The 15312-nt window shown below is 35.9% G+C and overlaps 3 protein-coding genes and 2 pseudogenes across 3 annotated transcripts; 4 read left to right on the forward strand and 1 right to left on the reverse strand.

Moving 5' to 3' along the window:
• Nucleotides 1-606, forward strand: LOC111201813. The gene has a single exon (XM_048772041.1). The coding sequence runs from the start codon at nt 1-3 to the stop codon at nt 604-606; it is 606 nt and encodes a 201-aa protein (XP_048627998.1).
• Nucleotides 607-1530: 924 nt separating this feature from the next.
• Nucleotides 1531-2382, forward strand: LOC125597278 (RNA-dependent RNA polymerase 1-like). The gene has a single exon (XM_048772039.1). It carries the CDS (start codon nt 1576-1578, stop codon nt 2206-2208), a length of 633 nt encoding a protein of 210 aa, XP_048627996.1. The 5' UTR covers nt 1531-1575; the 3' UTR covers nt 2209-2382.
• LOC125597281 lies at nt 2239-5061 on the forward strand (annotated as a pseudogene).
• Nucleotides 5062-8118: 3057 nt separating this feature from the next.
• Nucleotides 8119-14522, reverse strand: LOC125597275 (annotated as a pseudogene).
• Nucleotides 14523-14661: 139 nt separating this feature from the next.
• Nucleotides 14662-15155, forward strand: LOC125597276 (sterol 14-demethylase-like). Its single transcript, XM_048772037.1, has one exon. It carries the CDS (start codon nt 14770-14772, stop codon nt 15130-15132), a length of 363 nt encoding a protein of 120 aa, XP_048627994.1. The 5' UTR covers nt 14662-14769; the 3' UTR covers nt 15133-15155.
• The last annotated feature ends 157 nt before the right edge of the window (nt 15156-15312 follow it).

Below are 15312 nucleotides of genomic sequence, written 5' to 3' on the forward strand. Positions count from 1 at the left end.
ATGTCATCATCTTCATCGGATGAATTCGAAGAGAGATTGGACGAAGTTTTCGATGAAATCTTTGAAGATACTTTCAACAATATAGTGGAGGCCCAATCCATACCGCAAAGTAGACGTGCTTATGTGGAACGAAACCGCGAAGGAGGACACGTCCGCTTATGGAATGACTACTTCAGCGCAGATTGTATATTTCCGGCACATTTATTCAGACGTCGTTTCCGCATGAATAAGGAATTATTCTTGCGTATTGTCCATGGCCTATCAGAGTGGGTTCCATTCTTTCAGCAAAGAAGAGATGCAACCGGGAGGTTCGGTCTATCTCCATTACAAATATGTACGGCAGCTATTCGTATGCTTGCTTATGGTTCTGCGGCTGATGCGGTTGATGAATATCTCCGACTTGGTGAGTCCACTGCACTTTCATGTTTACATAATTTCACTGACGGAATAATACAATTATTTGGAGAAGAGTATCTACGACGACCCACACCCGAGGATCTACAACGACTACTCGATATTGGGGAGAAACGAGGGTTTCCTGGGATGGTCGGGAGCATTGACTGTATGCATTGGGAGTGGAAAAATTTCCCAACCGCTTGGAAATGACAGTACACACGTGGATCAGGAAAACCGACAATTGTCTTAGAGGCTGTTGCTTCACAAGATCTTTGGATATGGCAAGCTTTTTTTGGTCCTCCAGGTACCTTAAATGATATCAATGTCCTCGATCGGTCTTCTGTTTTTGATGACATTTTAGAAGGTCGAGCTCCGAGGGTAAAGTACATGGTCAACGGACACATGTATAAGTTGGCGTACTACCTCACAGACGGTATATATCCAAAATGGTCAACATTTATCCAATCTATCACCCTCCCTCAAACTCCTCAACAAGAGTTATTTGCTAAAGTTCAAGAAGTAACCCGAAAAGATGTGGAGCGGGCTTTTGGAGTATTGCAAGCTCGATTTGCGATTGTGAGAAACCCGGTAAAAACATTGGATAGAGAAAAGATAGGGAAGATTATGAGAGCATGTATCATACTCCACAATATGATTGTCGAAGATGAACGGGATGGATACTCTCCTATTGATGAAGATTAGGAATTATTCTATATTTATGTTAAATAATTGTTATTATCTTTAATTGTTGTATTTTTATGTTTAATTAATGTATTTTATGTTTAATTATTGTATTTTATGTTAAGTTATAGTATTTATTCATCTAATATATAAAAAATTTATTTCACTAAAAAAACAATTTTTTAATTCCTAAGGATTCTAATTTTGGGATCACCATTGTACACACATTTTTCACAAGAATCCTTAACTATTCAAAAAAAAAACTAATAATAATAATTACTATCAATCTTAAGAACTCCACAATTGGTATCACCATTGTGGATGCTCATAGTGTCTGACAGAACTTGAAATTAGCAAAACAATCATCGTCATCATCATAATCAACATCAGCTGCGGTATGTCATCATCTATCTGGATATTTTCTTCTGATTGTAATAATGTTCTAGCATTCTTGCTTATGTTAGATTCTGTTTTTTCTTCAATGATTTATAGGAGACAATGGGAAAGACGGTTAATGTGAGTGGCTTCCCACCTGAGGTGAACGCAATGGAGGTTAGACAGTTTTTCGAGAGTATCACTGGTTCGGGAACTATTCACGCGATCAGGCTTAAAAAGACTAAGCATGGTGAAAAATTTTATGCGCTGGTTCAGTTTGCACAGGAGACACATGCGAATAAACTCCTCACGCAATCCACCGAAGTCAACACACCCTATCGTCTCAATTTTCATGAATGGAAATATGAAATTGACAGTAAAGACAAAGCTTCAATGGAACATTATATCGACGGTTTACTCATGCATTTTGGATTTTTGGCGACACCAGAGAAATTCAAATATCTGTACAGTGTTGGTTGTTCGTTTGGAAGTGGTAACCAGAACCTGCATTTCTCGGCGCATTTGAGTGAAGACTACATCGGGCGAATCAGTTGGCATCTCTCACAAGAAAAGGATTCAAAACTTCTTTTGATTCAGTTAAAAGGAGGTCCCAAAATTTATGAAAACCAGAATCAACATGTCGATCCTGAGTATGAAAAGTTAAACTTCTGCAGAGGTGGGTTTGATAACTACAGATTTTACATCAACTTCTCTAATCGGTCAGTCATCTGCCATTGCCTTAAAGTTTCCCCGTGAGCTCAAGGTTGATTTCAAAAATATTGTAATCAACAGTTCCCTCCAGAATTTGATTTGCCTTTTGAGATCTTGTTCAATGTTAGTTCATTGGTCCAGAATGCGTGTTTTCCTCCCACAAGTCTTGATACTGCTTTTTATCAGTTTCTTGATCCCAGAACACTTAATTGACAGAGCATTCATTGATTATGCTCTTCCAAAGTTATTATCCCTTGGAAAATGTCCGTATGATCATATTGCTTGGCTAACCAAAGAGTACTTGGAATGGGGGAAGAAAGAAAAGCCAACGGAATCAACTTTGGACTATCAACATGGACTTTTTGATATACGTAGGGTCAAAATTACACCTACGTGAGTGTACTTCTCTGGACCGAAGCCTCATGAGTCAAATCGGGTACTTAGAGAATATGCCAAGCATATCAACAATTTCATCATAGTGTCTTTTGTTGATGAGAATCTGAAAACTCTTTCCTGCAATGATCTGTCTCCAAGATCTTCTGTGAACAGAAAGACCAAGGTTTACGACAGGATATATTCTGTTCTTAGTGATGGTGTTGTCATCGGAAAGAAAAAATTTGAGTTTCTTGCTTACTCTGCTAGCCAGTTGAAGAGCACATCGACTTGGATGTTTGCACCCATCGACGGGATTAAGGCAGCGGATATTAGATCGTGGATGGGGGACTTTGGGAGCATAAAGAATGTTGCCAAGTATGCTGCAAGGCTGGGACAATCTTTCGGCTCTTCTAAAGAGACGCTCACTGTCAAAGCTGATGATGTTGAGCTGATTCCTGATGTGGAGATCTTCTCTTCAGGGAAACGCTATGTGTTTTCAGATGGAATTGGGAAAATTTCTTCCGATTTTGCTGAACTAGTGGCTAGGAAATGCGATATTGAAGGTGTGTCTCCATCTGCGTTTCAGATTAGATATGGAGGGTACAAAGGAGTAGTCGCTAAGGATCCAAACTCCTCAAAGAAACTGTCTTTGAGGAGTAGTATGAGAAAGTTCCATTCGGATCACACAAAACTGGATGTGTTGGCATGGACCAAGGAACAGCCTTGTTATCTAAACAGACAAATGATAACACTTTTGTCCACTTTGGGGGTTAGTGACAGTGTTTTTGAAAAGAAACAGAAGGAAGTTGTGGATACGTTAGACTTCGTCTTAACTGACCCGATGAAGATTCTCTGTCTAATGCCTCCAAGGGAGCATACCAAATTTCTCAAGGATCTAGTCTCTTGTGGTATTAAACCCTCAGAGCCATTTCTATCAATGATGCTTCACTACATCAGAGAATCAAAACTGGTGGAACTACGTACCAAGACGCGTATTATAATTCCTAAAGGTAGATCCATGATGGGTTGTATGGATGAAACGAATACGCTAGAATACGGTCAGGTGTTCGTACGATGTTCATATTCGACAAATCTCAGTCTCACGTCAGAATCCAGTCCCACACAAGATCCCACTCTCACCCTAGATTCCAAGCCGCCATACAACATCATAGGAGATGTTGTTGTTGCGAAAAGTCCGTGCTTGCATCCCGGAGATGTCCGTGTGCTTAAAGCTATTGCAGTGACAGATTTGAATCATATGACTGACTGCATTGTTTTCCCCCAAAAGGGGCATAGGTAAACACCTTTTTTTAAATGTTGATTGTGATTGTTTTGAGAAGTATTATTTGCTTCTGGTTTGAATTTTTTTTCTTCTGTTTGGTTGCTGCATAGGCCACATCCAAATGAGTGTTCTGGAAGCGATTTGGATGGAGATTTGTATTTCGTAAGCTGGGATCCTGAGCTGATACCACCAAATACGTATGAGCCAATGGACTACACTGCTGAGGAACCTCAAGCTTTGGATCATGAGGTCACCATTCAGGTCAGAAGAGTTAAATCAAGCTATTGTTATCGTAAGTTTATTATTTGTTAAAGAATAATTCATGATTGTTGGCTTTATAAATTCCAGGAAATCACCAACCATTTCACGAACTACCCTCTGAATAACAATGTAGGAACAATCTCAAATTTGCATAAGGTGTTTGCGGATAAAGAGGGGGAGAAGGCAGGGAGCAAACAATGCCTTGAACTGGCAAAGATGTTTTCAGCAGCTGTTGATTTCCCGAAAACCGGGGTTGAAGTCAAAATACCACCACATTTGTATGTAAAAGAATATCCAGATTTTATGGAAAATCAGAATAAACTAGCGTACAAGTCCAAGACAGTGATCGGTAAGCTTTTCAGAGAGCTCAAGAAACTAGGTCCTCCATCTATCTCGAGCACATCCTCCACTCCTTTGTCTCATGATAAGGATCTTGTGTTCATGGGATTTCAGAACCATATTGAGCTAGCAACCGACTACAAGAAAAGTTACGATTCAAAATTACGTCATTTGATGGACACTTTTGGAATTGAAACAGAAGCTGAGATTGTTTGTCGTGGTATGGGGATGACAGAGCCGTTCACCGAGAGTGGGGAGATGATTGAAAAGGCGTTTCGCTCGCTGACAAAAGAGGCATTATCTTGGTTCATTGCCGATGAAGGGGTGGATGAATTGGCAAAAGCCTCTGCTTGGTATATTGTGACAAATTACAAAGACTATGTGTCAACGGACTGCCTTGAGAGCAATCAACTCTGGAGCTTCCCATGGTGCGTTTATGATAGGCTATTGAAGATCAAAATGCTGAACAACAAGGCAGAGGTTTGTGAAGAGACGCATTAAAACTGTGTTTTGTTACTAATAAGATAATTTTGGAGATTTTGCTCATATCATGTTCATAAAACTAAAGGAACAAGACTGACTATAACTTTTTTATCAACGAACAAGACTGAGAGCATCCACAATGGGAGCTCTTAAGGGAATCCTTAGAGGGTGTGGAGCCCACTTTCTTATAGTTTGTGCAAAAAAGAATCCTTAAAATCCTTTGATAAGGATTGATCCTTACACTGTTCACGAGTCCCATTGACTACGTGGCGGCCCGTGAATGGTCATCTTTTTTTTTTTTTTTTTAAAAAACTCCAAAATATCCAAGATTAATCTGAAATGCCCTTGTGCTAAGGACTCCAATGAGTCTCATCATTGCGGATGGTCTGAGTATATGCGAAAGTACAGTACCTATGCATTTAATGCATTTTAAAAAATATAATAATTCAGAAGTTTGCCCTGTAGACAGTACTTGGTTCCCTATTTGGCGTTGATCTTCCATACCAGTTTGATTTATGTTGTTGGGTTCTGTAACAAAACTTCTGTTCTCTAAGTTTCTAGATGGATCTTCACTGGGATCATCATTTGACATATCAGTTGGAGTTTCAAGATGCCAGGATTTTAGGTTTGCCCCCACCAAGGTGGAGATCAAGACGGATTCTCCCCTTGATGATTAATCATTCTAGTAAGACCACCTTGCAGATGAATCAAAACTGACAGACTTGAGAAGACTTCTATTTGCGTTTTGTTCTCCCTCTTCCAATGAATCACATGAAACTTGAAAGAACACAGTACACAAACCCAAAACCAAGAAGAACCTTTGTCCGAGAGGATACAACACCAAGAAGATCCCATAAGCTCCCAAGTTAACAAAAAGGTGCCAAATTATAATTTGGTTCCCGTAAAGCAAACGCAATCAAACAGATATATATCCTCTCTTAAATTCCAATCCAGTAACTCCAAGGACCTTTTTCTCCACCCTTTCTGAATCTCTTCCATATTTGTCAAATCACTGAGTCAAAGCTTATTACAGCCTCTTGATTTTTGGATCCGAAATACATAACTGTGCAAGCCATCATTATGAGATTTTACCGATATAATAATAACAAAACTAAAAGGAATAAGAACAGGGATTATTACTTGTCTAGTACTACCTAGTTTGCCTGCGCCTTCTTTGCCTCAGCAGCAACTGCTCCACAGGGGGATCCAGAAACAATCTTAATCTTGACATTTATCTTCAAAGTAATCACACATAACCAAAAAATAGCATGAGAACGATGTGATACTACCACGGGATCATCAGAGCTAAACATGCCTTCTTATAGAGCCAGCCAACCTTATTGGGATCATAGACATCATGAAGCTGGAGAATCATTTGGGAACAAGTGTCAGTGAGATCACTCTTAATCTCTGTTAGTGCTTCAGAATGCGATTTTCTATGACCGCTTGCACACTCCCCAAAGTTTCGAAGAGAGACAGAAAGAATCAACATACAGAAGATCAGAACAACCATCAAAAGCCAGCACAAGATTATACGACGAGAAGCTTAAGTCAACAAAAGGCGTGGCAAGAAATGTACCTGAGTTGAGAGAAGGTACAACAACAATGAGAGTAATGAACAGGGCCGTGCCTGACTTTTTCTAGGTTAGAAGCATAGAATTTTTTTAATTTGAATTTGTTTTAAGATAAACTATTTAACCTAAAATAACTGGTAAAAACACAGATAATACAAAAACGATGCTAAAGCTATCCCGAACTTGTGACCTGATCAGTTAAAGCAGCTTAATCAAGCACGGAATTAAAGACAACTTTACGGAAATCGACCCTAAAATAATATTTAGTCTAACCGGCCCCGACTCCAATGCTTGACCTGCTTCCTATCAAGCATGGCCCTGGTAATGCAGTCTACAGGCTGAACAATATGAGTCAACTACCTTCTTTTTGTAAGTGAAAAACATGCAATTGTTAGAACTTTAAAATACCACTAGATAATAACCTACGCCTTGCGCGGAATGTGATTATTAGTTTCGTTATTTTTTAATAAGGAGACATTAATCTGTTTAATCTGGATATCGGTTCGGTTTTAGGTTGTTTTTAGTTTTTAATCTCCTAAAATATAACTACCATTTTAAATAAATGTTTATTTGGTTTGTTCAGTTAAAATGTTTGATGTTTTAGTTTTTTTTTCCTGTGATAATCAAAAATTACTATTATTTGTTTGTTTTCATGTTATAAATCTTAGATAGTTGTGATGTCGAACCAATGGTTTCATATTATAGTTTCTAAACGGATAATAGTTAAAAAAAAGAAAAGAAAATTATTAATATAAATCATTTTACTACAATTTGGCCGATAGTGAAAGAAGCATTAAGGAAAATAATATTTTAACTTAAAAAAAATCAGATATTTCAGTTGTGGTAAATACTTAGTTATAAGGTGCTCACGTCAATGTGCACATGTATGTGTATGTAAAAGTATATAAAGATGGTTGATAAATATAAAAAGATACTGTTAATTAATATTAAATGACATTTTTTTCAAAATAATACATGAAAAATAAAATTCTTAAAATGAAATTATTTAAAAACAAACTATTGTAAAATTTATATAAACTATAATATATAACTTATATATAATTTTTTAATATATGTATATATGCATATAACGGATCAAATTGGATATTCGTTCCTATCAATATTGATATTTGTGATTTGTTTTTTTTTACGGATAATGCATTTTAGTATTTGATTTGCTTCGTAGAGTAACGAATATCCGGATTTTCGGTTCGAATCAAAACGGATAACGAATCGAATCAAAATGTATGAATTATTTATCCAGCTTTATTCGTAAACAGTAAAAATAACGTAAAGAAGAACCATGCATGTGAGTTTTATATTAAAAAAGTAAAGTATTGAACATATTTATGTAGATTTTGGCTGAGAAGGTCTCTACATGTGACATGTGTCCATTTTAGTGTGAACGAATTTATTATAATGTTTTTACATACATGTTTCAAGTTTATCGTGGACGCATTTATTACAATGCTTCTCTTTTAATATATAAGGGATATTCAATGAGAGAGGATTTGAAAAAAAACTAAAATTTTATGAAATTTCTAATTCAATAAGCCCCTCTAAAAGTACGATATTGGATTAATACATGTTGATTTTTGGAAGATATATATATACCATATGTTAAAATTATAACAATTCAGAAAACTTAGAAATAATTTACCACTTAACTTAAGCAAACATAATCATAGTTAGATGATGATATATATCAAAAGACAAACTAACAATTGACAGCCAATTGTTGAAATTGGAACTGATTAATCATCACCTTCTTTCCATGTTCACGGTTGCAGTTGCAGTTGTGCTGTGCTTGGAACATAAGAGCACACAAGTGGGCGACATAAATCAGAGATCAAAAATCCAAATTTGTTAAGTTTTCCATGATCCAGGGCCTCTCCAACATTCACAGGTTTGTAATATTCATCTTCTCCAATTATGTTAGCTCTTTGGTTGTAATGGGTCTCAGTCCGTGCTTGTCCACCATTGTCCAGATCGACAACCACAGCAACTTTCTTCTCCTCGTCAATGAAGAAACTACCAGCTTGAAAATCAACCCGACAGAAAGAGGTGGTTCTCAAGAACTTGCTCCACGAAACTGCACCCAGATCAATATTACTTGAGACCCAAATCTCCAATGTGTGATCAATCACGCTGCTTTGATGTAATACCGCAAGCTGCTCTTCTCTGACACAAGATAGAGACACAAAGTTGCCTACATCATGAGTTTTAAACGGAAGAGGCAACCGCTTTCCAAATTTTTCTGTTGTAAAATCAAAAGAGATTATCTCCTCAGTCCTATCGTCCACCTCTCTTCACCCAAAAAATAAGTATGACCCTTCAAAGACACGCCGCGTTGATAACTATCTATATTCCAGTCGGGACTGACGTTAAAAACCTTCCACGAACTAGAGCTCAACTCGTATATTTCGTACCCAAAAATCAGGTATTTGTCGACGCTTCCAAATTCACCTTTGGTGTCATACTTGCCAAAAACCCTCAAGATTTTGTAGTTACGGTTCTTGTCATATCCAACAGCATATCTGTCTTCACTTCGGAAAGTGTTTCTTGGTTGGATCCACCTTGTTTGCCCCAAATAAGGATTCCACACCAAAAGTCTCGACCTGTCCTTGGTGACACATAGCAATAAACCTCCACAGTGAAAGAACTGAGTGATTTCTACTTGGTCAAGTATACTGACTTCCTTTATAGATGGATCAACGAAGTCTCCTTCGTTTCCAATTCCTTGGAGATCAAACTTCATCGAACAAACCTTATAATCTTTCAGCATGAACCCAAGAAACTGCTTCCTTCCTGTTGATGCTGACTTACCAAAAACCTGGTTTTTGGATAAATCATTCCACTTTCTGCAAGTGGAACGCACTGCACTTAGGGATGTCAACGGAACCCTAGACAATATCTCTTCTGCCAAATCATCTGGAAGATCAGACATTGTTGTCACTTCTCCACATTTCAACAAACGGCTGCAGTGAAAAAAGGATAAAGATTAGAAAGATCATATACTATACCTTGAGGGAGATAATGAGTATTCAGTGAGATAAAAAGTAGATTCAGGAACAAAAGAGAGAAGATAATAGAATCAAACCTATCGTCCAACATATAAGTTTCAGCCTTCTCTATGAAACCTATGGCAATCGCAAACCACTGCAGCTCTCCACCAAATACTTCTTTTGCTCTACGGTCCAACCCCAGACCAGCACAAATCTGCACCAGCATTTCTCTCTCGTCCAGCATATTCACAATTTTTTTTATTTGGTCGACATGTTGGGGCTTTATATACGTACAAGATGAATCAGACTCGCTTAGTGAGCTGCTTCCTTAGGAAAAAATATCAAGATCAATTTACACACCGTACCTTTAGATTTTCTTCTACCACTCGGGTGAGATAGCTTTCAAGTTCTGACCCGCGGATGTGAGTCAAATATTTTTGCCAGTTCTGAGGATTCTGCCATAAAGAGACAGGCGAATAGTCATGCATTAGAACAATTCCAATAGAGAGTTCTCAACATAAAATCCTCAAAATAAATATATATATTATGTATATATAAATATTAATATTTAATTGCAAGTATCTCAAAATTATCGGAAACTTAACCTAGCTTTAAGATATCTACAGTTAAATACTAGTATTTATATATACATACATGTATTTCGAGAATCCCACAATTAAATATATAATGTTTAGTTCTATGCTCAAGGAGTATGTAAACTTAAGAAGAGAGGCTATACTTACATCCAACCTGCCTAGATTTGGTTTGATTATCTGAACAGCTTCGAAAGGGTATCTCTGCACCAAAACCTCACTTGGTGTCCAACCAACTTGAAGGTGACATATTTATTGTAAAAGTATACAGCCTACCTTCACGCAGATACCAAATCCTATACACAGCTCCTCTGGCAAGAAAGTAGTCTTGGAAGCAGGAGTCACCAGGATGCACTGGCTTTCACTCACTATAGCATTTTGCATAAATCGATCAGCCATCCCGCGGTTAGGATACTACAATATACATAAACAAAACTAAATAAAAGTGCCTCAGGAAAAACAATGAAAAAGATACTAAAGGCTACCCATATACTTATTAACAATTGGAAAAAAAAAAAAACTAAATATAACTGCGTCAGGAAGAGACCACAATGGTTTCCATAACACAGGATGTTGCTTTGCCAATGGCAAAATACTAAAGGCTAGCATATGCTGACAATTGAAAATAAAAAACTCAATGAGAGTGAAAACAGGAGCAGGTGACGAGATAATTTTGCAAGGACCTAAATAAAAATAAAAATAAGCCAAGCAAATAAAAATTCAGTTCAGAACATAAGCCAAGCAAATAAAAATACACAATTCAGGTTCGTACGGCAAGAAAGTTTAAAACCCACATGGCCAGCCAGAGACGAAAGCCACGTAAATCAAGTCCAAAACAAATCCAAACACGCAGTTCTGTGTTGATGTATAACAAGTGAATAAGTGTGCACTAAACTGAAAGTGAGAAACTCTACGCAACGTATATAACTTTATCAGTCGGAGAGAAGCAAAACCCAGAAGAGATGTGCATGGATCAGACCAAAAATAAAAGAGATGTGCATGGATCAGACCAAAAATAAAAGAGATGTGCATGGATCAGATCAAAAGGCAATAACACCAGGACTGAATAACACTATAGATCCACCCAGGAACCAAGCCAATTAAAGACCCAATAATCGGTGAAAGAAACAAACATGATTCGGTGAAAACGATGAAGGGAGAATCTGGTACCAGTAGAGGCTAAAAGGAGATCAATGAATCTACCTACTCGCTCGCTGTATACGTTTGAAGGTATGTTTAATTGTTCTTTGGTAGAGATTTGTTTCCTTATTTTTTCTAATGGTTATTGTTCGGGAAGCCCATAAAAGCCCACTCCTTAACTCCCTTGGGCATTAACGACGTCATATATAAGACCAACTCTCATAAGAGAAGATGCACTCTCCAATAGTAGCATGCTGTGGAAAGTAGTGTCACGACCATGACCAGGGACTTACCTTAGGAGGTGTTGAGAAAGAGAAAATGGCTTGAGACCCCTCTCTCACATTATAATTTTAGGGTCTCATTCTATTATAATTTATTTAACAGGTTAAACAAATTATTTTGAGTTTTTTAATTTAATAGTATATTACAGGGTAATAACTTTTACATATTTATATGTACTATCATGCTTTGTTTTTTTTTTTTGTATAATCTATGGGTTTTGCATAAAATATAATTATATTTTGCTGTTTTTTCACTGTTTTTTTTATCTTTTATTGCTAAATACTTTTCATCCATTGATATTAATTATAAGTTCTGTATATATTGTACAAATTTATACATATACATACACAACCAGGACACACTCAGTATCATCTAGGGTCCTTGGACAACAAAATTTTCTATACCTTATAATTTTAAGTTTTAATATTATTTAGAAATATTCTTTAAAACAATATCAAAAATCTAAACAAAAACTAACTAATTTTTTTTTCATTAAAATATTTTATATTAGTATGTTTTATAAGACCTTCTAAATATAAATTAAATATTATATTTAAATTTCCAATACTTGGAGTAGGTTCGGGGTATTCGCTTTGACCATTCCTTATACGAAGCCGTCCATGAACACAATATTTCATATGATTTGTAATATTAAATATTTATTTTATATAATATAGTTGTTTCTGCATTACTATTTCATATGATTTGTAATATGAAATACATTTTGTTTTATTATTTGTATTTTAAAACCTAATAAAATCACTTTAAGTTTAGCTTATATTTTTAATATAAAATATCAAATACCATAAGATATTAGAGAGCTCTAATAATTGACCACTCTCTTAAAAAACATTTTAGCCATAACATGGAATTTGATGTTTTGGTGTTCAATTTTTTTATTTATAATAATTTTAATTGACTAATTTTATTTTATCACATTAAATTTTATGCATTTAAAATAAAAATCACAGAATAAATTGTTTTTATTACAAATTGATATAACTGATAATTGATTATATTATTAATTAAAATATAAATAAAAGAATATTTTAATATTTTTAATGTGTACAATAAAATATAAAATAAAATTAGTATGATATATTTATCCTAACTATAATTTTAAATTAATTAATAATACTAATAAAATTAAATTAGAAATAATAAAATACATTAGTTTAATATTTGGTGTGATGAATTTGGTGTAAAAAACCACCAAATTTTGTGAGAAAATATAATTTTTGAAGTTTTATTGGAGATGAAATTAGATCAAATTTTGTGTTTTGGAGACTCGCTAGAATTTTTGTTTTTGTTAAAACATGTAAATATCATATAATGAATTTGTTTGATTTACAAAAGAAAATCTATAAACTGCATCACCTTGGCAAAAAAGAAATAAAAAACAAGATGAGGCAAGGATTAGATCAACATGATCAGTTTAGATCAGCCAAAGACTCATGAGACTCGCTAGAATTGATCCTTGGAAATGATGCTATGTGCTTGGTCATTGGCTTCACCTAAGATTGCTTAAAATGGTTCAACCTTTCATAATATATTGGGTAATTTGGTCGTTGGCTTCACGAGAAGGTTGGCCAACGACCAAGCACATAGAATCATTTCCAAGGATCAATAAGTTCCGTGTAAATTAGCTCATAAATTCCTATGCGTACGAGATTCTAATTAGGATTCAAATTCCACGAACACTATGCTTAAAGATTAATAAAAATTCGTAAAATGTGACAATTATTTTATATCTCATATATGTTATACATCAAATTTAGAAGTTTGAGATGCTTGGTCACCTCTTCCGGCCTATGCGATTGCAGCCTCTCCCACCCAAGGGGCTCTCTGGTTATCAGACTTCTTTGAGTCCTATTGATTCCTTTTGCAGGTTAGTTTAAGGTGGTTCTGCCATTTCAACTCTTCAAGTGTTTAGTGCAAAGCAAAACATCATTAATCTCGGGCCTCAACATTAATCTAGTTTACTAGATTAGTCCTATTATGTTATACAAGTTTAATTTTTTTTTGTGGCTTGTACAACTAATTTAGCTTCTTGAAGCTTTTTGGATCTCGAGTTTCACCACTTGTAATCTCTTTTATTACTAGTTAATGATATTAACATTCTTATAAAAAAAACTATTTTGTTTTGTAAATGAAATACATGTAATAATAAAAGTACGATACTGGATTCATACATGTTGATTTTGGAAAAAAAATATACCATATGTTAAAATTATAACAATTGAGAAAACCTAGATATAAAATACCACTCAACTTATTATTATTTTTGAATAAATGTTAAATTTATTCAAACCAATAATTTTAGTACATTATGCATCTGTTTCTTAAACTGTTTAAAGAATCAAAGAATTTAATCTAAGTAAGCAATTAAAGAATTGCCGGGTTCTTTTAAGTTTGAGCTGGGTCATGTCGCGTCCCAAACCAAGTAATGAGTCCCTCCTTCTTCAATGTATATAACCCATCCCTTGAACTGATAGTAGCCTGAGCCGAACTGTTTTATCCACGAAACTTATCAAGCAACTAACATCTCGTGGTTGCTCTCTGTGACGACGTGAATTGGGCTTCCTCCATATAGAGTGTACTGTTGCTTAGAACGCATACCGGATCAGAAAAGTCTTGCATGGGGGCGTCCGTCTAGGATTGGAGATAATCTCAATGGTTTCACTCCATACCGTGGTGTTTAGTCTATAAAATAATTGTCACAGTTAATAAATTGTTGGTGGGTGTCAGTCTATAAAATAATTGTCACAATTTACGAAATTGTTTTGGTGGGGTCAGTCTAGGATTGGAGATAATCTCAATGATTTTGCATGATTTTAGTATGTGGTCTCCAATTTCATTAATAAAGTGTTTTTCGTTACAAATTGACTTGACTTTTACTTGAAAATTTTTAACATATTTTTTAATATTTCTGTTTCGGAGTGTTTCACAAGACATCTAATAATTACAAAATCAAAGTGGGAACAGGAAAGCCTAATCCAGAATATGTTCTAGTGACTCATAAAGTCTCCTATCCTAAATCAAAAACAGTTACAGAGGACCTTAAAAGATCATGGGTGGAAGATAGGTACCTGTAAAGGGACGAACTCCTTCTCCTTAGGGAATGATTATTGGGGGTCCTTACTCTTGGGCCCTTAATATATTTATATTAAGGGCCCAAGAGTAAGGACCCCCAATAATCACGTCCTTAGTACCTTACACCCTGGAGATGAATGTTCTAGGTGGTAATTGGATCTTTCGTACTAAACTTAATTATGATGGATCCTTTGATAAGCCCAAAGGGTCATATCGTTGCAACCTCGCCTGCTTTTGCAAACCGCTTGCTGCATGTCTTCAAAAACCCGTACAGCTACGACCCGGATAGATTCTCCCCGGGAAGAGAAGAGGACAAAGCCGCAGGGGCATTTTCGTACATTTCATTCGGTGGAGGTAGCCACGGGTGTCTTGGAGAGCCCTTTGCTTACCTTCAAATCAAAGCCATATGGAGTCATTTGTTGAGGAACTTTGAGCTTGAGTTGGTTTCACCCTTCCCTGAGATGGACTGGAACGCTATGGTGGTTGGCATTAAAGGCAATGTGATGGTGCGTTATAAGCGGCGTCAACTTGTCTTAGATTAACGTGGTTTTTGCAACCTTTGGTTTCTGTATTTGTCTCGCTCTCTCTCTCTCTCTGGTTTTAGTTATGTGGTTGAATGTAGGGATGTTAACTTTGGGTAAAATAACCCAGCCCACCCCAACCCACAAATAACCCAACCCACAAATAACCCAACTCAGTTTATATCCAACCCGCAAAAACCC

The sequence above is a fragment of the Brassica napus genome, unplaced genomic scaffold (assembly GCF_020379485.1).
Source record: "Brassica napus cultivar Da-Ae unplaced genomic scaffold, Da-Ae ScsIHWf_1416;HRSCAF=2001, whole genome shotgun sequence".
NCBI lineage: Eukaryota > Viridiplantae > Streptophyta > Magnoliopsida > Brassicales > Brassicaceae > Brassica > Brassica napus.

Bases quoted from the DNA above. Each gene is read 5' to 3' on its own strand.
- LOC125597276 (XM_048772037.1), top strand. From the start codon at position 14,770: ATGATGGATCCTTTGATAAGCCCAAAGGGTCATATCGTTGCAACCTCG.
- LOC125597278 (XM_048772039.1), top strand. From the start codon at position 1,576: ATGGGAAAGACGGTTAATGTGAGTGGCTTCCCACCTGAGGTGAACGCA.
- LOC111201813 (XM_048772041.1), top strand. From the start codon at position 1: ATGTCATCATCTTCATCGGATGAATTCGAAGAGAGATTGGACGAAGTT.